The sequence below is a fragment of the Hyperoodon ampullatus genome (assembly GCF_949752795.1).
Source record: "Hyperoodon ampullatus genome assembly, chromosome: 2".
In the NCBI taxonomy this organism is placed as follows: Eukaryota; Metazoa; Chordata; class Mammalia; order Artiodactyla; family Ziphiidae; genus Hyperoodon; species Hyperoodon ampullatus.
This window is the reverse complement of record NC_136915.1, coordinates 152,132,271-152,150,534: the sequence shown is the minus strand read 5'-3', so window position 1 is coordinate 152,150,534 and position 18,264 is coordinate 152,132,271. Positions and strand designations below refer to the sequence as shown.

General features: G+C 39.2%; 1 protein-coding gene across 1 annotated transcript in view; it reads left to right on the top strand.

The window, feature by feature from the left end:
* NSL1 (NSL1 component of MIS12 kinetochore complex) overlaps positions 1 to 17,348 on the top strand; it is a gene marked incomplete at both ends in the record, with an annotated part of 54,146 nt that extends 36,798 nt beyond the window's left edge. Inside the window, 2 exons of the mRNA XM_079698035.1 lie at positions 15,099 to 15,166; positions 17,070 to 17,348. Coding sequence (XP_079554161.1) covers positions 15,099 to 15,166; positions 17,070 to 17,348 — 347 coding nt within the window. The remainder of the gene's footprint in view (positions 1 to 15,098; positions 15,167 to 17,069) is intronic.
* Positions 17,349 to 18,264: the final 916 nt, after the last annotated feature.

Sequence of the window (18,264 nt, the reverse complement as noted above, 5' to 3'; positions counted from 1 at the left end):
TCATTATACTGGAGGTAATTTTTGATCATTCTTCTGAGTATAGTATAATTCCTGGCAAAGTGATATTTTGGAAAGTTATGTATAGAATACAGAAGAGCATGTGCTGTGGGTTCTAATTCTATTCAGTGTTTATTCAGTTATTCATTCAGTTCAGATACATTTCTCAGCCCTCAACAGCTTCTTTTTCCCTATCTATAAAAGGAGGCTGATGAAACCTGCTTGCCTCACAGAGTTGCTAAAGTTATTACATAAGATTGATTGGCAGTGTATGACAGCCCATAATACTACAGAAATGGGCTGTCGTAGGATCAAGTAAGGAAAGCTTTCATGCCATAGTGTTTCTTTTCCCTGAACTCTCCTCCTTTTCATAGCCAGGTTTCTCAAAAGAATAATCTACACACATCAGCTTTACTTGTAATCTCTCTCTCATTTTTGTCAGAAATAATCACTATTATTTAACATTGATATTGTTATGTTAAATGTTCTTCAAATGAGTCAGGTAATCATACTATGAGTATATTTTCTTTCTTGAATATCTTCCCATCCCCTTTCAGAATGCTTTATTTTTCTGTTTGCTTTGCTTGCTGTTGTGTCTTTCACTAATTCTTTCCCAAGCACTTCAATAGAACTGTAAAATTCCTCTCAGGATAGTAAACACTTCCATCAAATGGTTATCCATCAAATCCATTTTAAAACCCTTTCCTTTTTTCTTGGAGGTATTCCTCTGGGAGTCTTTTGTCTTCCTAGTATAATCTGGACTGTTTGCTCTCTAGGCCTGCTGCAAAGCTTCATCCTGTCTGTTCCTTTCCTCATCATCCTGGGAATTTCCTTTACTTCTTCTCTGTTTTGGATCATGTTTCCTGGTTCCTGTGTTTTCTTCTTTCTTGATTTATTCCCTTGTTTTGGTATAGCACATCCTCTACCACCCACCTCCTATTCCCACTCACCCCCAGCCATCCAAATCCTCTTAGGCTAGGCAACTCTCTTACAACATCTATGAAGTTTTCACTCTCCTTTCAATTCCCCTGTTGGATTGACCCTACCTCCCTTTGTGCCTCCATAGCATACTTTATCATAGCCTTGGTCTGTCATACTTACTAAGCACCTACTCTACATGTCAGGCACTGTGTTCAGCACTAGACCATCCAAAATTAAGAGAATGAGGCTCTTGTTCCCAGGGAAATTCTGAAAGGTGAAAAAGAACACCATGGTTCTCACTGGAGGCAGTACTGCCCCCTAGCGGCCCTTTGAAAAAGTGGGGGGAAGTTTTCTGTTACCACAGTAATGGGGGGGTACAAGCTGGCATTTTGTAGTCAGGGGCCAGGAATACTAAGTGTCTTATAAGTGCAGCACAACTTTAGAATGTTCCACCAAACATTCATGTGTGAAAATCTGTTCATAGTTATCCAATCCCGGGACCTAACTCCATTTTACGCACAAACCCAAACTACTTGGTGCTTTTTACATTGTCTTTGCTTGTGCAACAGATGGAAAACAGCTACTGTCCATCATTGTGGGTTTATAGAAGAAGCATTTTTTTAAGTAGCATGTGTTTATAAAAAAAGTTAAGAATCCCTTGGATGATAGATTCATGCAATAGCAATGAAGAAGAAAATGATTGCCTTACTCTATACTAAAAGTAAGAACTTTCTAGAGTAAATGTTAAAAAAAGATTCTGTTCATTATTGTGTGTATGTTTGTATATACTGAGCTATAATATACAGTGCACAGCTTGATGAATTGGTAAACACACTTACACATTAAGACATGTAACTGCCACATGGATCTAGAGTGTCTGCATAGTTGGGAAACATAGGATAAACTTATTTTTAACTAGTATGCTACATTTTCAAATAATGTGCCCATTATATTTTCATGTGTACAATAAATTCAGTCAAAGTGTCCAAAAAAATCTGGAAACATCAGGAAAATATCCTATTTATTACATTTTTTATACATTTTAGCAGTTGGACCATATTTTTATTTTATTTTATTTTATTTTTTAACATCTTTATGGAGTATAATTGCTTTACAATGGTGTGTTAGTTTCTGCTTTATAACAAAGTGAATCAGTTATACATATACATATATCTCCATATCTCTTCCCTCTTGCGTCTCCCTCCCTCCCACTCTCCCTGTCTCACCCCTCTAGGTGGTCACAAAGCACCGAGCTGATCTCCCTGTGCTATGCGGCTGCTTCCCACTAGCTATCTATATTACATTTGGTAGCGTATATATGTCCGTGCCACTCTCTCACTTTGTCCCAGCTTACCCTTCCCCCTCCCCGTATCCTCAAGTCCATTCTCTAGTAGGTCTGCGTCTTTATTCCCATCTTGCCCCTAGGTTCTATATGACCTTTTTTTTTTTTTTTTTTTTTTTTAGATTCCATATATATGTGTTAGCATACGGTATTTGTTTTTCTCTTTCTGACTTACTTCACTCTATGACAGACTCTAGGTCCATCCACCTCACTACAAATAACTCAATTTCATTTCTTTTTATGGCTGAGTAATATTCCATTGTATATATGTGCCACACCTTCTTTATCCATTCATCTGTTAATGGACACTTAGGTTGCTGCCATGTCCTGGCTATTGTAAATAGAGCTGCAATGAACATTGTGGTACATGACTCTTTTTGAATTATGGTTTTCTCAGTGTATATGCCCAGTAGTGGGATTGCTGGGTCATATGGTAGTTCTATTTTTAGTTTTTTAAGGAACCTCCAGACTGTTCTCCATAGTGGCTGTATCAATTTATATTCCCACCAACAGTGCAAAAGCGTTCTGTTTTCTCCACACCCTCTCCAGCGTTTATTGTTTGTAGATTTTTTGATGATGGCCATTCTGACCGGTGTGAGATGATATCTCATTGTAGTTCTGATTTTCATTTCTCTAATGATTAATGATGTTGAGCATTCTTTCATGTGTTTGTTGGCAATCTGTATATCTTCTTTGGAGAAATGTCTGTTTAGGACTTCTGCCCATTATTGGATTGGGTTGTTTGTTTTTTTGCTATTGAGCTGTATGAACTGCTTATAAATTTTGGAGACTAATCTGTTGTCAGTTGCTTCATTTGCAAGTATTTTCTTTCATTCTGAGGGTTGTCTTTTTGTCTCATTTATGGTTTCCTTTGCTGTGCAAAAGCTTTTAGGTTTCATTAGGTCCCATTTGTTTACTTTTGTTTTTATTTCCATTTCTCTAGGAGGTGGGTCAAAAAGGATCTTGCTCTGATTTATGTCATAGAGTGTTCTGCCTGTGTTTTGCTCTAAGAATTTCATAGTGTATGGCCTTACATTTAGGTCTTTAATCCATTTTGAGTTTATTTTGTATATGGTGTTAGGGAGTGTTCTAATTTCATTCTTTTACATGTACCCGTCCAGTTTTCCCAGCACCACTTATTGAAGAGACTGTCTTTTCTCCACTGTATATTCTTGCCTCCTTTATCAAAGATAAGGAGACCATATGTGCATGGGTTTATCTCTGGGCTTTCTATCCTGTTCCATTGATCTATATTTCTGTTTTCGTGCCAGTACCATACTGTCTTGATTACTGTAGCTTTGTAGTATAGTTTGAAGTCAGGTAGCTTGATTCCTCCAGCTCTGTTTTTTTCCCTCAAGATTGCTTTGGCTATTCCAGGTCTTTTATGTTTCCATATAAATTCTGAAATTTTTTGTTCTAGTTCTGTGAAAAATGCCAGTCGCAGTTTGATAGGGATTGCATTGAATCTGTAGATTGCTTTGGGTAGTATAGTGATTTTCACAATGTTGATTCTTCCAATCCAGGAACATGGTATATCTCTCCATCTATTTGTATCATCTTTAATTTCTTTCATCAGTGTCTTAATAGTTTTCTGCATACAGGTCTTTTGTCTCATTAGGTAGGTTTATTCCTAGGTATTTTATTCTTTTTGTTGCAGTGGTAAATGGGAGTGTTTCCTTAATTTCTCTTTCACATTTTTCATCATTAGTGTATAGGAATGCAAGAGATTTCTGTGCATTAATTTTGTGTCCTGCTACTTTACCAGATTCATTGATTAGCTCTAGTAATTTTCTGGTAGCATCTTTAGGATTTTCTATGTATAGTAACATGTCATCTGCAAACAGTGACAACTTTACTTCTTCTTTTCCGATTTGGATTCCCTTTATTTCTTTTTCTTCTCTGATTGCTGTGGCTAAAACTTCCAAAACTATGTTGAACAGTAGTGGTGAGAGTGGACAGCCTTGTCTTGTTCCTGATCTTAGAGGAAATGGTTTCAGTTTTTCACCATTGAGAATGATGTTGGCTGTGGGTTTGTCATATATGGCCTTTATTATGTTGAGGCAAGCTCCCTCTATGCCTACTTTCTGCAGGGTTTTTATCATAAATGGGTGTTGAATTTTGTCAAAAGCTTTCTCTGCATCTTTTGAGGTGATCATATGGTTTTTCTCCTTCAATTTGTTAATATGGTGTATCACATTGATTGATTTGTGTATGTTGAAGAATCCTTGCATTCCTGGAATAAACCCCACTTGATCATGGTGTATGATCCTTTTAATGTGCTGTTGGATTCTGTTTGCTAGTATTTTGTTGAGGATTTTTGCATCTATGTTCATCAGTGATATTGGCCTGTAGTTTTCTTTCTTTGTGACATCTTTGTCTGGTTTTGGTATCAGGGTGATGGTGGCCTTGTAGAACGAGTTTGGGAGTGTTCCTCCCTCTGCTATATTTTGGAAGAGTTTGAGAAGGATAGGTGTTAGCTCTTCTCTAAATGTTTGATAGAATTCACCTGTGAAGCCATCTGGTCCTGGGCTTTTGTTTGTTGGAAGATTTTTAATCACAGTTTCAATTTCAGTGCTTGTGATTGGTCTGTTCATATTTTCTATTTCTTCCTGGTTCAGTCTTGGCAGGTTGTGCATTTCTAAGAATTTGTCCATTTCTTCCAGGTTCTCCATTTTATTGGCATATAGTTTCTTATAGTAATCTCTCATGATCCTTTGTATTTCTGCAGTGTCAGTTGTTACTTCTCCTTTTTCATTTCTAATTCTACTGATTTGAGTCTTCTCCCTTTTTTTCTTGATGAGTCTGGCTAGTGGTTTATCAGTTTTGTTTATCTTCTCAAAAAACCAGCTTTTAGTTTTATTGATCTTTGCTATCATTTCCTTCATTTCTTTTTCATTTGTTCTGATCTGATCTTTATGATTTCTTTCCTTCTGCTAACTTTGGGGGTTTTTTGTTCTTCTTTCTCTAATTGCTTTAGGTGTAAGGTTGTTTATTTGAGATATTTCTTGTTTCTTGAGGTAGGATTGTATTGCTGTAAACTTCCCTCTTAGAACTGCTTTTGCTGCATCTCATAGGTTTTGGGTCATTGTGTTTCCATTGGCATTTTTTTCTAGGTATTTTTTTGATTTCCTCTTTGATTTCTTCAGTGATCTCTTGGTTATTAAGTAGTGTATTGTTTAGCCTCCATGTGTTTGTATTTTTTACAGATTTTTTCCTGTAATTCATATCTAGTCTCATAGCATTGTAGTTGGAAAAGATACTTGATACAATTTCAATTTTCTTAAATTTACCAAGGCTTGATTTGCGACCCAAGATATGATCTATCCTGGAGAATGTTCCGTGAGCACTTGAAAAGAAAGTGTATTCTGTTGTTTTTGGATGGAATGTCCTATAAATATCAATTAAGTCCATCTTGTTTAATGTCTCATTTAAAGCTTGTGTTTCCTTATTTATTTTTGTTTTGGATGATCTGTCCATTGGTGAAAGTGGGGTGTTAAAGTCCCCTACTATGATCATGTTACTGTCGATTTCCGCTTTTATGGCTGTTAGTATTTGCCGTATTGAGGTGCTCCTATGTTGGGTGTATAAATATTTACAATTGTTATATCTTCTTGGATTGATCCTTTGATCATTATGTAGTGTCCTTCTTTGTCTCTTGTAATAATCTTTTTTTAAAGTCTGTTTTGTCTGATATGAGGATTGCTACTCCAGCTTTCTTTTGATTTCCACTTGCATGGAATATCTTTTTCCATCCCCTCACTTTCAGTCTGTATGTGTCCCTAGGTTTGAATTGGGTCTCTTGTAGACAGCATATATACGAGTCTTGTGTTTGTATCCATTCAGCCAGTCTGTGTATTTTGGTCGGAGCATTTAATCCATTTACATTTAAGGTAATTATCGATATGTATGTTCCTATTACCATTTTCTTAATTGTTTTGGGTTTGTTATTGTATGTCTTTTCCATCTCTTTTATTTCCTGCCTAGAGAAGTTCCTTTAGCATTTGTTGTAAAGCTGGTTTGGTGGTGCTGAATTCTCTTAGTTTTTGCTTGTCTGTAAAGGTTTTAATTTCTCCGTCAAATCTGAATGAGATCCTTGCTGGGTAGAGTAATCTTGGTTGTAGGTTTTTCCCCTTCATCACTTTAAATATGTCCTGCCACTCCCTTCTGGCTTGCAGAGTTTCTGCTGAAAGATCAGCTGTTAACCTTATGGGGATTCCCCATGTTATTTGTTGTTTTTCCCTTGCTGCTTTTAATATTTTTTCTTTGTATTTAATTTTTGATAGTTTGATTAATATGTGTCTTGGTGTTTCTCCTTGGATTTATCCTGTATGGGACTCTCTGTTCTTCCTGGACTTGATTAACTATTTCCTTTCCCATATTAGGGAAGTTTTCAACTATAATCTCTTCAAGTATTTTTTCAGTTCCCTTTCTTTTTCTCCTCTTCTGGGACCCCTATAATTCGAATGTTGGTACGTTTAATGTTGTTCCAGAGGTCTCTGAGGCTGTCCTCAATTCTTTTCATTCTTTTTTCTTTATTCTGCTCTGCAGTAGTTATTTCCACTATTTTATCTTCCAGCTCACTTATCCGTTCTTCTGCCTCAGTTATTCTGCTATTGACCCCTTCTAGAGAATTTTTAATTTCATTTATTGTGTTGTTCATCACTGTTTGTTTGCTCTTTAGTTTTTCTCGGTCCTTGTTGAACATCTCTTGTATTTTCTCCATTTTATTTCCAAGGTTTTGGATCATCTTTACTATCATTATTCTGACTTCTTTTTCAGGTAGACTGCCTGTTTCCTGTTCATTTGTTAGGTCTGTTGGGTTTTTATCTTGCTCCTTCATCTGCTGTGTGTTTTTCTGTCTTCTAATTTTGCTTATCTTACTGTGTTTGGGGTCTCCTTTTTGCAAGCTGCAGGCTCATAGTTCCCGTTGTTTTTGGTGTCTGCCCCCAGTGGCTAAGGTTGGTTCAGTGGGTTGTGTAGGCTTCCTGGTGGAGGGGACTAGTGCCTGTGTTCTGGTGGATGAGACTGGATCTTGTCTTTCTGGTGGGCAGGTCTACATCTGGTGGTGTGTTTTGAGGTGTCTGTGGCCTTATTATGATTTTAGGCAGCCTCTCTGCTAATGGGTGGTGTTGTGATTCTGTCTTGCTAGTTGTTTGGCATAGGGTGTCCAGCACTGTAGCTTGCTGGTCGTTGAGTGGAGCTGGGTCTTGGCGTTGAGATGGAGATCTCTGGGAGATTTTTGCCATTTGATATTACATGGAGTTGGGAGGTCTCTTGTGGACCAGTGTCCTGAACTTGGCTGTCCCACCTCAGAGGCACAGCCCTGACACCTGGCTGGAGCACCAAGAGCCTGTCATTCACCCGGCTCAGAATAAAAGGGAGAAAAAGGAAGAAAGGAAAGGAAAGGGAAGGGAAGGAAGGAAGGAAAACAAAGAAGATTAAATGAAATAAAGTTATTAAAATAAAATGTAATTATTAAAAAAATTTTTTTAAGTAATAAAAAAAGGAAAGAAGAGAGCAACCACACCAAAAAATAAATCCACCAATGATAACAAGCGCTAAAAACTATACTAAAAAAAATAAAAAACAACAACAACAAAAATGGACATACAGAACCCTAGGACAAATGGTAAAAGCAAAGCTGTACAGAGAAAATCACACACAGAAGCATACACATACACATTTACAAAAAGAGAAAAAAATATATATATATATCGTTGCTCCCAACGTTCACCTCCTCAATTTGGGATGATTTGTTGTGTATTCAGGTATCCCACAGATGCAGGGTACATCAAGTTGATTGTAGAGATTTAATCCACTGCTCATGAGGCTGCTGGGAGAGATTTCCCTTTCTCTTCTTTGTTTGCACAGCTCCTGGGGTACAGCTTTGGATTTGGCCCTGCCTCTACATGTAGGTTGCCTGAGTGCGTCTGTTCTTTGCCCAGACAGGACGGGGTTAAAGGAGCAGCTGATTCAAGGGCTCTGGCTCACTCAGGCCGGGGGGGAGGGAGGGGCCCGGATGCGGGGCGAGCCTACGGCAGCAGTGGCTGGCGTGATGTTGCACCAGCTTGAGGCGCGCCGTGCGTTCTCCTGGGGAAGTTGTCCCTGTATCACAGGACCCTGGCAGTGGCGGGCTGTACAGCCTCCCGGGAGGGGAGATGTGGATAGTGACCTGTGCTTGCACACAGGCTTGGTGGCTGCAGCAGCAGCCTTGGCGTCTCATGCCTGTCTCTGGGGTCTGCGCTGATAGCCATGGCTCACGCCCGTCTCTAGAGCTCCTTTAAGCAGCGCTGTTAATCTCCTCTCCTCGCGCACCAGGGAACAAAGAGGGAAGAAAAAGTCTCTTGCCTCTTCGGCAGGTCCAGACTTTTCCCCGGACTCCCTCCCAGCTAGCCGTGGTGCACTAACCCCTTCAGGCTGTGTTCACGCTGCCAACCCCAGTCCTCTCCTTGGGATCCAACCGAAGCCCAAGCCTCAGCTCCCAACCCCCGCCCACCCTGGCAGGTGAGCAGACAAGCCTCTCAGGCTGGTGTGTGCTGGTCGGCACCGATCCTCTGTGCGGGAATCTCTCCGCTGTGCCCTCCGCACCCCTGTTGCTGCGCTCTCCTCCGTAGCTCCGAAGCTCCCCCCCTCCACCACCCGCAGTCTCCGCCTGCCAAGGGGCTTCCTAGTGTGTGGAAGGAAACCTTTCCTCCTTCACAGCTCCCTCCCAGAGGTGCAGGTCCTGTCCCTATTCTTTCGTCTCTGTTTTTCTTTTTTTCTTTTGCCCTACCCAGGTACGTGGGGGAGTTTCCTGCCTTTTGGGAGGTCTGAGGTCTTCTGCCAGCGTTCAGTAGGTGTTCTGTAGGAGTTGTTCCACATATAGATAGATGTATTTCTGATGTATTTGTGGGGAGGAAGGTGATCTCCACGTCTTACTCTTCCGCCATCTTGAAGCTCCTCTCCTAAATGTCGTGGCTATAGGTAGGAGGCCTCAGTTCCTTGCCACATGGCTCTCTCCTTAGGGCTGCTTTAGTGCCCTCATGACATGGCAGATGGCTCACCCCAGGATGAGTGATCTGGCACAAGGGGCCATCCCTGGTTTCGCATCAACATGATCTCAGGCGCAAACCTCCTTCTTTTTCCATTTTGTCTTTAAGTTACTTGTTGAAACATCTGGCCCACAGTCCCCAGGACTGTCACGGCTTTGGCTGGTGGGGCCCCTCCAGAGCCGGCCGGACCCATTGTTTTAAATTTTACTTGAAAAGGTAATTTGAGGTTGAAGGAAAAGATACTGAGTGTATTATTTGCAGATGTAACTAGCACACATTTATCCTGCTTCCCAACTTTACAGACGCTCTGTACCCAAAAAAGTTTACTTACATTCCTTCCTGGTCAGTATTTTGCTGCTATCAGAGGTAACCACCATTCTGACTTACATCATCATATTTCTTCAAATATTCTTTCTATCTCTGTTAGTTTACATGTGCAGGAAAGGTAAATTGAACTAAAAAGAAACAACTCTTTGCAACCAGTTATATTTTATCAGTCTAATTATGAAATGTTTTAGATCCAGTTACAACTTTCATACTCCCTTTTTTCAAAAGATGATGAATTACTTAGAGCGTTGTGTGTAGAACAAAGCTAATGGGAAATACGTAATAGAAGATTTGAGAGTCCTTTTAATAGAACCAAATGTTACTGAATTTAATAGAAGCACACAAAATGTAGGAATCTCATTTTTTTATTAATAAAAATGATTTTTAAATACTTCCTATTATTGCCACACTAAATATTAAAAACTATTTTTGTACAGTGATAAGAAATTATGTGAATATTAAATTTTTAATTTGATTTTTAGATTGCTTTTCTTTACTCTTACTCTGAATCTGTCCACAAAGGTCAACCACATATCTTCTCTGTAGTTTCTCATATTTCTGTTTTTGTCTTACCCACTCTCTATTGCCCACCGCCTTTCAACAGTGTGATCTCTGAATTCTTTTTGAGTGGATGTATAAAACTGAATGTAATTTGACTTATGGTGGAATTTCAAAGTAGGAGGTATATTTTCTGTTGGATTTAATCTTACACTTTCCCATGTTTTAATGTAGGGAATTATTATTATTATTATTATTATTTTTTTGCGGCACACGGGCCCCTCACTGTTGTGGCCCCTCCCGCTGCGGAGCACAGGCTCCAGACGCGCAGGCCCATCGGCTATGGCTCACGGGCCCAGCCCTCTGTGGCATGTGGGATCCTCCCGGACCAGGGCACGAACCCGTGTCCCCTGCATCGGCAGGTGGACTCTCAACCACTGCACCACCAGGGAAACCCTAGGGAATTATTCTGATATGACACTTTTAATAAGGCCATCTCATTTGTAGATATATTGTACTTCCTAATTTTCACCATTTCAACCTCCTGTATCTTGTCTTGGTATGTTATCCACACTCTTAAGATTATTTCCTCCTCGTCATATTCAAATAAATCTAGTCTATTATTTCTCTGATCTTTTGTTTTCTATATAGAATAGTCTCTGACCTTTTGTTTTCTGTATAGAATGGCTTCTATATATAAATTTTCTTAAATCCAAATGTACCCAGTATAAATAGTTACAGGCATCTGAGTACTTCATTACATTTTTTTGATATGGTTGGATCTGAACATATTAAATATATTAAATAATACTCTATTATGATAAGTATATATGTCTATATTTCCACTTATGTGTGTAGAAATATCTATGAAATTTATTTTAGAATAGCAAAGGGGACTTTACAAAATACGTTTTAAAGGGGAAGGTTAGATCCGATAAGGTTGAGAAACACTCTTCTAGACAAGTTAGTGCAGTGGAGTCTTCCAGGTATTTTACTGGAACTGTTCAGGACACAGTGGGAGCCTGTCACAGGGGAATGGTCAGTTCAGGCAGGGAGTGGAATGTGTGGCAGTGATCATGGAAACTAGAGACTGCCTGGGGCAAGTTTGAGCTGATTTTGAAAAAGTATGACTTGTTTCTATATGTTTCCATGTGTCTCTCTCTTTTAAACTGAAAGTTCCTTGAGGGGCAGAGACCATTTTTCCTTACTCTGAGTACCTAACTGCTGGTATTTGTCCATGGAAAGTACATAATAAGTGTTAGAAGAATGGGCAGCTCCACACAGGTGTGCAAGTTTGATGAGGAGAGAATGTGGGCCTGGCTGGAAGCCAGATTGCTACAAGAGTACTGAAGGTTGGATCATTTATTTCCTGTACCCAGAGGAAAATTTAATAATTGCCTGAGTGCTCTTGGGGGAATCTCCCCAAATCGTAAAAGAATTGAAATTAAATTAGCATACTATTTTAAGGCAAGGGTCCTGAGAATATAGGAGGCTGTGAACTTGGACAGGAAAAAAATTACATTGTTATTTTTATTAACCTCAAACTGAAATTTAGCATTTCCTTCGATTTTGAATGCAGGTAATGGTGGTAGTATTAGCAGTACCTGTAAGTTTTTTTTTTTTTTTTTTTTTTGCTACTGGAAGCCACAGATATTTTTAGTTTCAGTTGTTGCAGACACCTCGCAATATTGTTTATACTCATTATTTTCTTATTATGGTAATTAGACCTGCCACTCGATCTTTTTGTTTAAATCATTAATAAAGAAGCACCTATATTGCCTATTACAATTTTTAAATAATTATATTTTTAAATTATATTTTAAAACATTGTTCTGAAATTCTAGAGTAAGCAAAACTAACGTATAATGATAGAAATCAGATGAGTGGTTGCTTCTTGTATAGAAGACTGGGAAAGGGGCACAAGAAAACTTTCTGGAGTGATGGAAATGTCCCATGTCTTTGGTGTACATTTGTCAAAGGTGATTGAATGCTAAACTTAAGTTCTGCATTTAACTGTATGTACATTATACCTCAATTAAAAAAATAAATACATTAAAAAATATTCTGAGAAGGGGTCCATAGGCTTCACCAAATTGCCAAAGAAATCTCTGGGAACAAAAAAAGGTCAAGAACCCTTTTTCTGAGGCTATCATGTTGCCTTTGCCTTTGCCTTTCTCCTTTAAGTGCCTGTTCTCTCAGTTCCTTTTTTTTTTTTTAATTAATTTTTATTGGAGTATAGTTCCTTTACAATGTTGTGTTTTTACTGTACAGCAAAGTGAATCAGCTATACATATACATGTATTCCCTCTTTTTTGGATTTCCTTCCCATTTAGGTCACCACGGAGCGTTGAGTAGAGTTCCCTGTGCTATACATTAGGTTCTCGTTAGTTATCTATTTTATACATAGTATCAATAGTGTATATTTGTCAGTCCCAATCTCCCAGTTCATCCCACCCTGCCCTTTCCACCTTGATATCCATGTTTGTACATATATGCGTTAATAAAAGATATTTGTTTTTCTCTTTCCGACTTACTTCACTCTGTATGACAGCCTCTAGGTCCATCCACGTCTCTACAAATGACCCAATTTCGTTCCTTTTTAAGGCTGAGTAACATTCCATTGTATAGATGTACCGCATCTTCTTTATCCATTCATTTTTCGATGGACGTTTAGGTTGCTTCCATGACCTGGCTATTATCAATAGTGCTGCTATGAACATTGGGGTGCATGTGTCTTTTTGAATTATGGTTTTCTCAGGGTATATGCCTAGAAGTGGGATTGCTGGGTCATATGGTAGTTCTATTTTTAGGTTTTTTTTTTTTTTTTTTTTTTGCGTTACACGGGCCTCTCACTGTTGTGGCCTCTCCCGTTGCGGGGCACAGGCTCCGGATGCGCAGGCTCAGCGGCCATGGCTCACGGGCCCAGCTGCTCCACGGCATGTGGGATCTTCCTGGACCGGGGCATGAACTTGTGTCCCCTGCATTGGCAGGCGGACTCTCAACCACTGCGCCACCAGGGAAGCCCTATTTTTAGTTTTTTAAGGAACCTCCATACTGTTCTCCATAGTGGCTGTATCAGTTTACATTCCCACCAACAGTGCAAGAGGGTTCCCTTTTCTCCACACCCTCTCCGGTATCTCTCAGTTGCCTTTGCTATTCATTTTCTTTTTTCTAGATGTGTTCTCACTTTTTTGAGCCAAGAAAAGTCAGAAAAGAAAAAGAGCAGCTATGAAAGAAATTCTTTGCTTGGCTTATTTCCCAATCTGTTGAAGTCAGTAAAACTGTGGCCTTCCTAACATAGTTACATACTTGCTTAGACTTTAAGAAATTTCTAGTGAGAACTACTCTTCTAAAATCTAATTTGTAGGGGCTTCCCTGGTGGCACAGTGGTTGAGAGTCCGCCTGCCGATGCAGGGGACACGGGTTAGTGCCCTGGTCCGGGAAGATCCCACGTGCCGCGGAGCAGCTGGGCCCGTGAGCCATGGCCACTGGGCCTGCGTGTCCGGAGCCTGTGCTCCGCAATGGGAGAGGCCACAACAGTGAGAGGCCCGCATACCGCAAAAAACAAACAAACAAAAAACAACAACAAAAAACTAATTTGTAGATGATTTCATAATGGAATGATTTTTCTTATCTCCAGTTTCACTTGGAGTTTTAGTAGGATTTTTATACAGAGGTATCATTAAATATGCAGTTCTGTTACGAAGTAGGCACGAACATTTGTAACACAGATTGGAAGAAAAGAAAATGTATTAGGAATCAGAAAAGCATCGAGTGGGGCTTCCCTAGTGATGCAGTGGTTAAGAATCCACCTGCCAATGCAGGGGACATGGGTTCGAGCCCTGGTCTGGGAAGATCCCACATGCCGCAGAGTGACTAAGCCTGTGTGCCACAACTACCAAAGCCCGCGTGCCTAGATCTTGTGCTCCACAACAAGAGAAGCAACCACAATGAGAAGCCCCCACACCTCAATGAAGAGTAGCCCCCGCTCGCCGCAGGTAGAGAAAGCCCGCGTGCAGCAGCAAAGACCCATCACAGCCATAAATAAATGAATAAATAAACAAACAAAGAAATAATTTTTAAAAAAAGAAAAGCATTGAGGAAGTAAGAAAAGAAAAATGAATATTACTGACAATCTATTCCACATTTTCTTTTTCAGAAACTCCATCTAGGTGTCCTTGATGTAGTGTGAATGTATATTCTAAGTTCAAATATGTTTTACTTTTATAAAATTCAGAGTACTACAGATACCAAATATTAGCCTATATTTATTTTATAATGTGATGATAGTGCTTGAAAATGCTAAACATAGTGGTAGATAATATGCAGAACAAACATTAGGTTCTTTTTTAGGGACACACATTGTTAAGACTACTCATAGTACAACTCTTGTTATCTGTCGTTTTATTTATTTTATTTTATTTTTAAAAATATTTATTTATTTATTTTTGGCTGCATTGGGTCTTCGTTCCTGCATGCAGGCTTTCTCTAGTTGCGGTGAGCAGGGGCTACTCTTTGTTGCAGTGCAGAGGCTTCTCATTGCGGTGGCTTCTCTTGTTGTGGAGCACGGGCTCTAGGCGCGTGGGCTTCAGTAGTTGTGGCTCGTGGGCTCTAGAGCGCAGGCTCAGTAGTTGTAGCGCACAGGCTCAGTTGCTCCGCGGCATGTGGGATCTTTCTAGACCAGGGCTCAAACCCGTGCCAGGCAGATTCTTAACTACTGTGCCACCAGGGACATCCCTGTCTATCATTTTATACTTATAACCATAAGTTTTTCTCTGCTATTCTAATATTTTCACGGTCTTTTTATTTATCTGGATAAACTTAATAGGACACTTGTTTTAAATAGATTACAAAGTATTCTAAGAAAGATTGAGCTAAGGTGAATAGTCCTAACAGATTGTTGTCCAGATAGCATCTGCATGTCTTTTATGACTTGGTATTAGATAAAAAGCCTAAAATACTGTTTGACGGTTTCTTTGCAGCCCCTCGTATGGAAAATTTGAAATGCAGAGGAGAAACAATAGCTAAGGAGATCAGTGAAGCCATGAAGGTAAAAGCTACATACTAAATTATAAGTGAATAACATGTGTGGCTAGGTGTTTGCTTTTAGCATTTATAGGTGTTTTAGTCTGTTGTAACAGGAATTCTCAGTAGTCTTTTAAATAGATCTTTAATGAATTTATTAAGTGACGGTAACATTCAGAATAACTACCATTTATTAGACACCTACTATGTGCCAGTATTATACCTGGCTTCTTTAAAGGTTGGTTATATTTTTGAGTTCTGAGAGTTAGCAATCCATCAGACAATTTTGGATAATAATATCAGTTAACATTTAGTCAGCATTTAGTATGGATTAGGCACCATCTAACTGCTTTACATGTATTGTATTTCCTCATTTAATCCTTGCACTAACCCTCTGAGATAGGTACTGCTACTGTTTTACAGATAAGGAAACCAAGGCACAGAGGGGCTAAGTAGATTGCCCAAATAAGTAATTGTGCCAGGATTTAAACCCTAGATGTTTAGTTCCAGAACCTGTACTCTTAACCACTATATTATACTGTGTTGATGCAAATAATCAATAAACAATATACAATAAGAATAGAAGAAGAGTTTTATTAGAGCCAAACTGAGGACTATAGCCCAGGAAACAGCTTCTCAGTAGCTCTGCTGGGACTGCTCCGAAGGGGTAGGGGAGGAGCCAGGATATATATGAATTTTTTTGGCTGGAAACAATGTGGTCAAGCTTAGAGCTTGGGAAAAGATTACTGCTAACCACAAAGAACAGACATCTCAAGTTAATGAGTTTAGGATTTTTTCTGTGTATGGGAAGATGCAAGAATCTGGGATCATTGAAATTCATCCTTAAATATGCATCTTAACTATCTAGAAACCTGTACATTCAAAGCACAGAATACCTGAATTCCCCTGAGGGCTCACTGTCTTGGGTGGCTGCAGTGGGTTGCAGCTTAACCCTTTATGTAAGTGGATGATGAACAAATTCTTTTCTTTAATGATGAAAGCAGATGTACAATGTATGTTTGACAGGCCACAAGACAGGCTGTTTCAGTTAGCATAAAGTTCAGGCTAAATCATGTATAAGCCAGAGTGATTTCCCCATACCTCAATATGTGAAAATTTCTTCCATCAACTGCATATCCAACTTGGAGTTTTAATATTATTATCATAAAATTGTTTATATTATTGACATTTATTTTGCCCAAACAGAAAATATTTAGATTTCTAGTACAGGAAAATTATTTTAAAACTCCTTCAGAATCTCCTCTGTTTTGATCATCTTCTGTAGCATTCTTTTGTGGTTTGTACTGATGCCATGATTTTCTGGTACTCACACTTCTCTCATAACATGTTCTTAATCAGGAGTTGGCAAACTGTGGTGGGACAGGGTAAAATCCAGCCTGCCACCTGTTTTTGTAAATAAAACTATTTTGGAACACAGCCATGTACCTTCATTTATTTATTGTCTATGGCTTCTTTACATTACAACAGGAAAGTTGAATAATTGTGACAGAGATGTAAAGGCCCTCAGAGCCTAAAATGTTTACTGTATGGCCCTTTACAGAAAAAATGTGCTGATCCCTGCTCTTGATAATTAAGATTTCTAAAATACTTACTATCCTAAAATATGGAATTTCAGACATTAAATTTTAAACTCTGAAATTCTGTTACCTCCTGTTTTGCCAGAGTTTTATTTAACTACCAGGCATTATAGGAACAGAACATATCTTTTTAGTTTTAGCTTTTTGTTAAAATTCCTCAGCTAAAACTGGTATTTTAAGGTAAAGTCGAATATCTATGACCTAAAAAATTAGGTTTTAGAAAAAGCCTTGACCTGAACAGTTAAAATACTCAAGTGTTGTGTCTATCTCTGTGTGTTTGCGTTTCAACTTGAGATTAATGTTAAGTATTACTGTTGTTTGTTTTTTAAGTCCTTGCCTGCATTAATTGAACAAGGAGATGGATTTTCCCAAGTTTTAAAGATGCAGCCTGTTATCCAGCTCCAGAGAGTCCACCAAGAAGTGTTTTCCGGTTGTTGTAGGAAACCAGATGTTAAACCTGAGAGCTTTATCGCACAAATAGAAACCACACCAGCAGAGACTTCTGCTAGGAAAGACACTGACTTGGTACTGAGAAGAAAGCGAACTAAAGACTGCCCCCAGAGAAAATGGTATCCACTGCGGCCAAAGAGAATCAGTCTTGATACATAAACTCTTTTTGTTTATCTTGGGAGTTGAGATTAGGCACCATCAACATTTAGATTCCAGCTTAATGCCTGGACGGGACTTCATTTAAAACAACAGATAAGTAGTGATTCTTTTATACAAATATAGTAGCTCTGTGCTGGGGTATGATGTAATATTGTATTTCTTTCCTCACCTTTGCATTGATAGTCAGTGAAAAGCGTATTGTTTGAATATTGGCACAAAGCCTGTCAGTGGTCATTAAGAGTGCAAGCTTTTACTGTCCTTGAATGCCATCAACACTTGGCTGCCTTACAGCTTTTATGGAATTTCAGAAGTAACATATTCCATTGGGTTTCCTGGATATACATCTTTCTTTTAAAAAAAGAGCTTTGTGACAGTTGTCGTTATTTAAGGGCTGAAAGTCATCATCAGTTCTGCACAGGAGCAGATGCAGTCCTCCCCTACCCCTGCAAAGCAGTTTGATTTATCAAATTAGCGTTCAGGTGACAAGACTGGCTCTGACTTTGTTACTCTAAGTTCCGCTAATTTGGATTTGTGGGATTAATTTTAGGATTTTTTGGTTTTGTTTTATAAGATAAAGAAGATGATTATTTGTGTAAAAATTTCTCTTAGAAATAAAAATTGGCACGTAGCCAATGTTTCTTACCCCACACTTCTGTTTTCCATAGATCTCTTAACTTTTTTTTTTTTTTTTTTTTTTTTTTTGCGGTACGGGGGCCTCTCACTGTTGCGGCCTCTCCCGTTGCGGAGCACAGGCTCCGGACGTGCAGGCCCAGCGGCCACGGCTCACGGGCCCAGCCGCTCCGCGGCACGTGGGATCCTCCCGGACCGGGGCAGGAGCCCACGTCCCCTGCATCGGCAGGTGGACTCTCAACCACTGCGCCACCAGGGAAGCCCCCATAGATCTCTTAACTTTTAA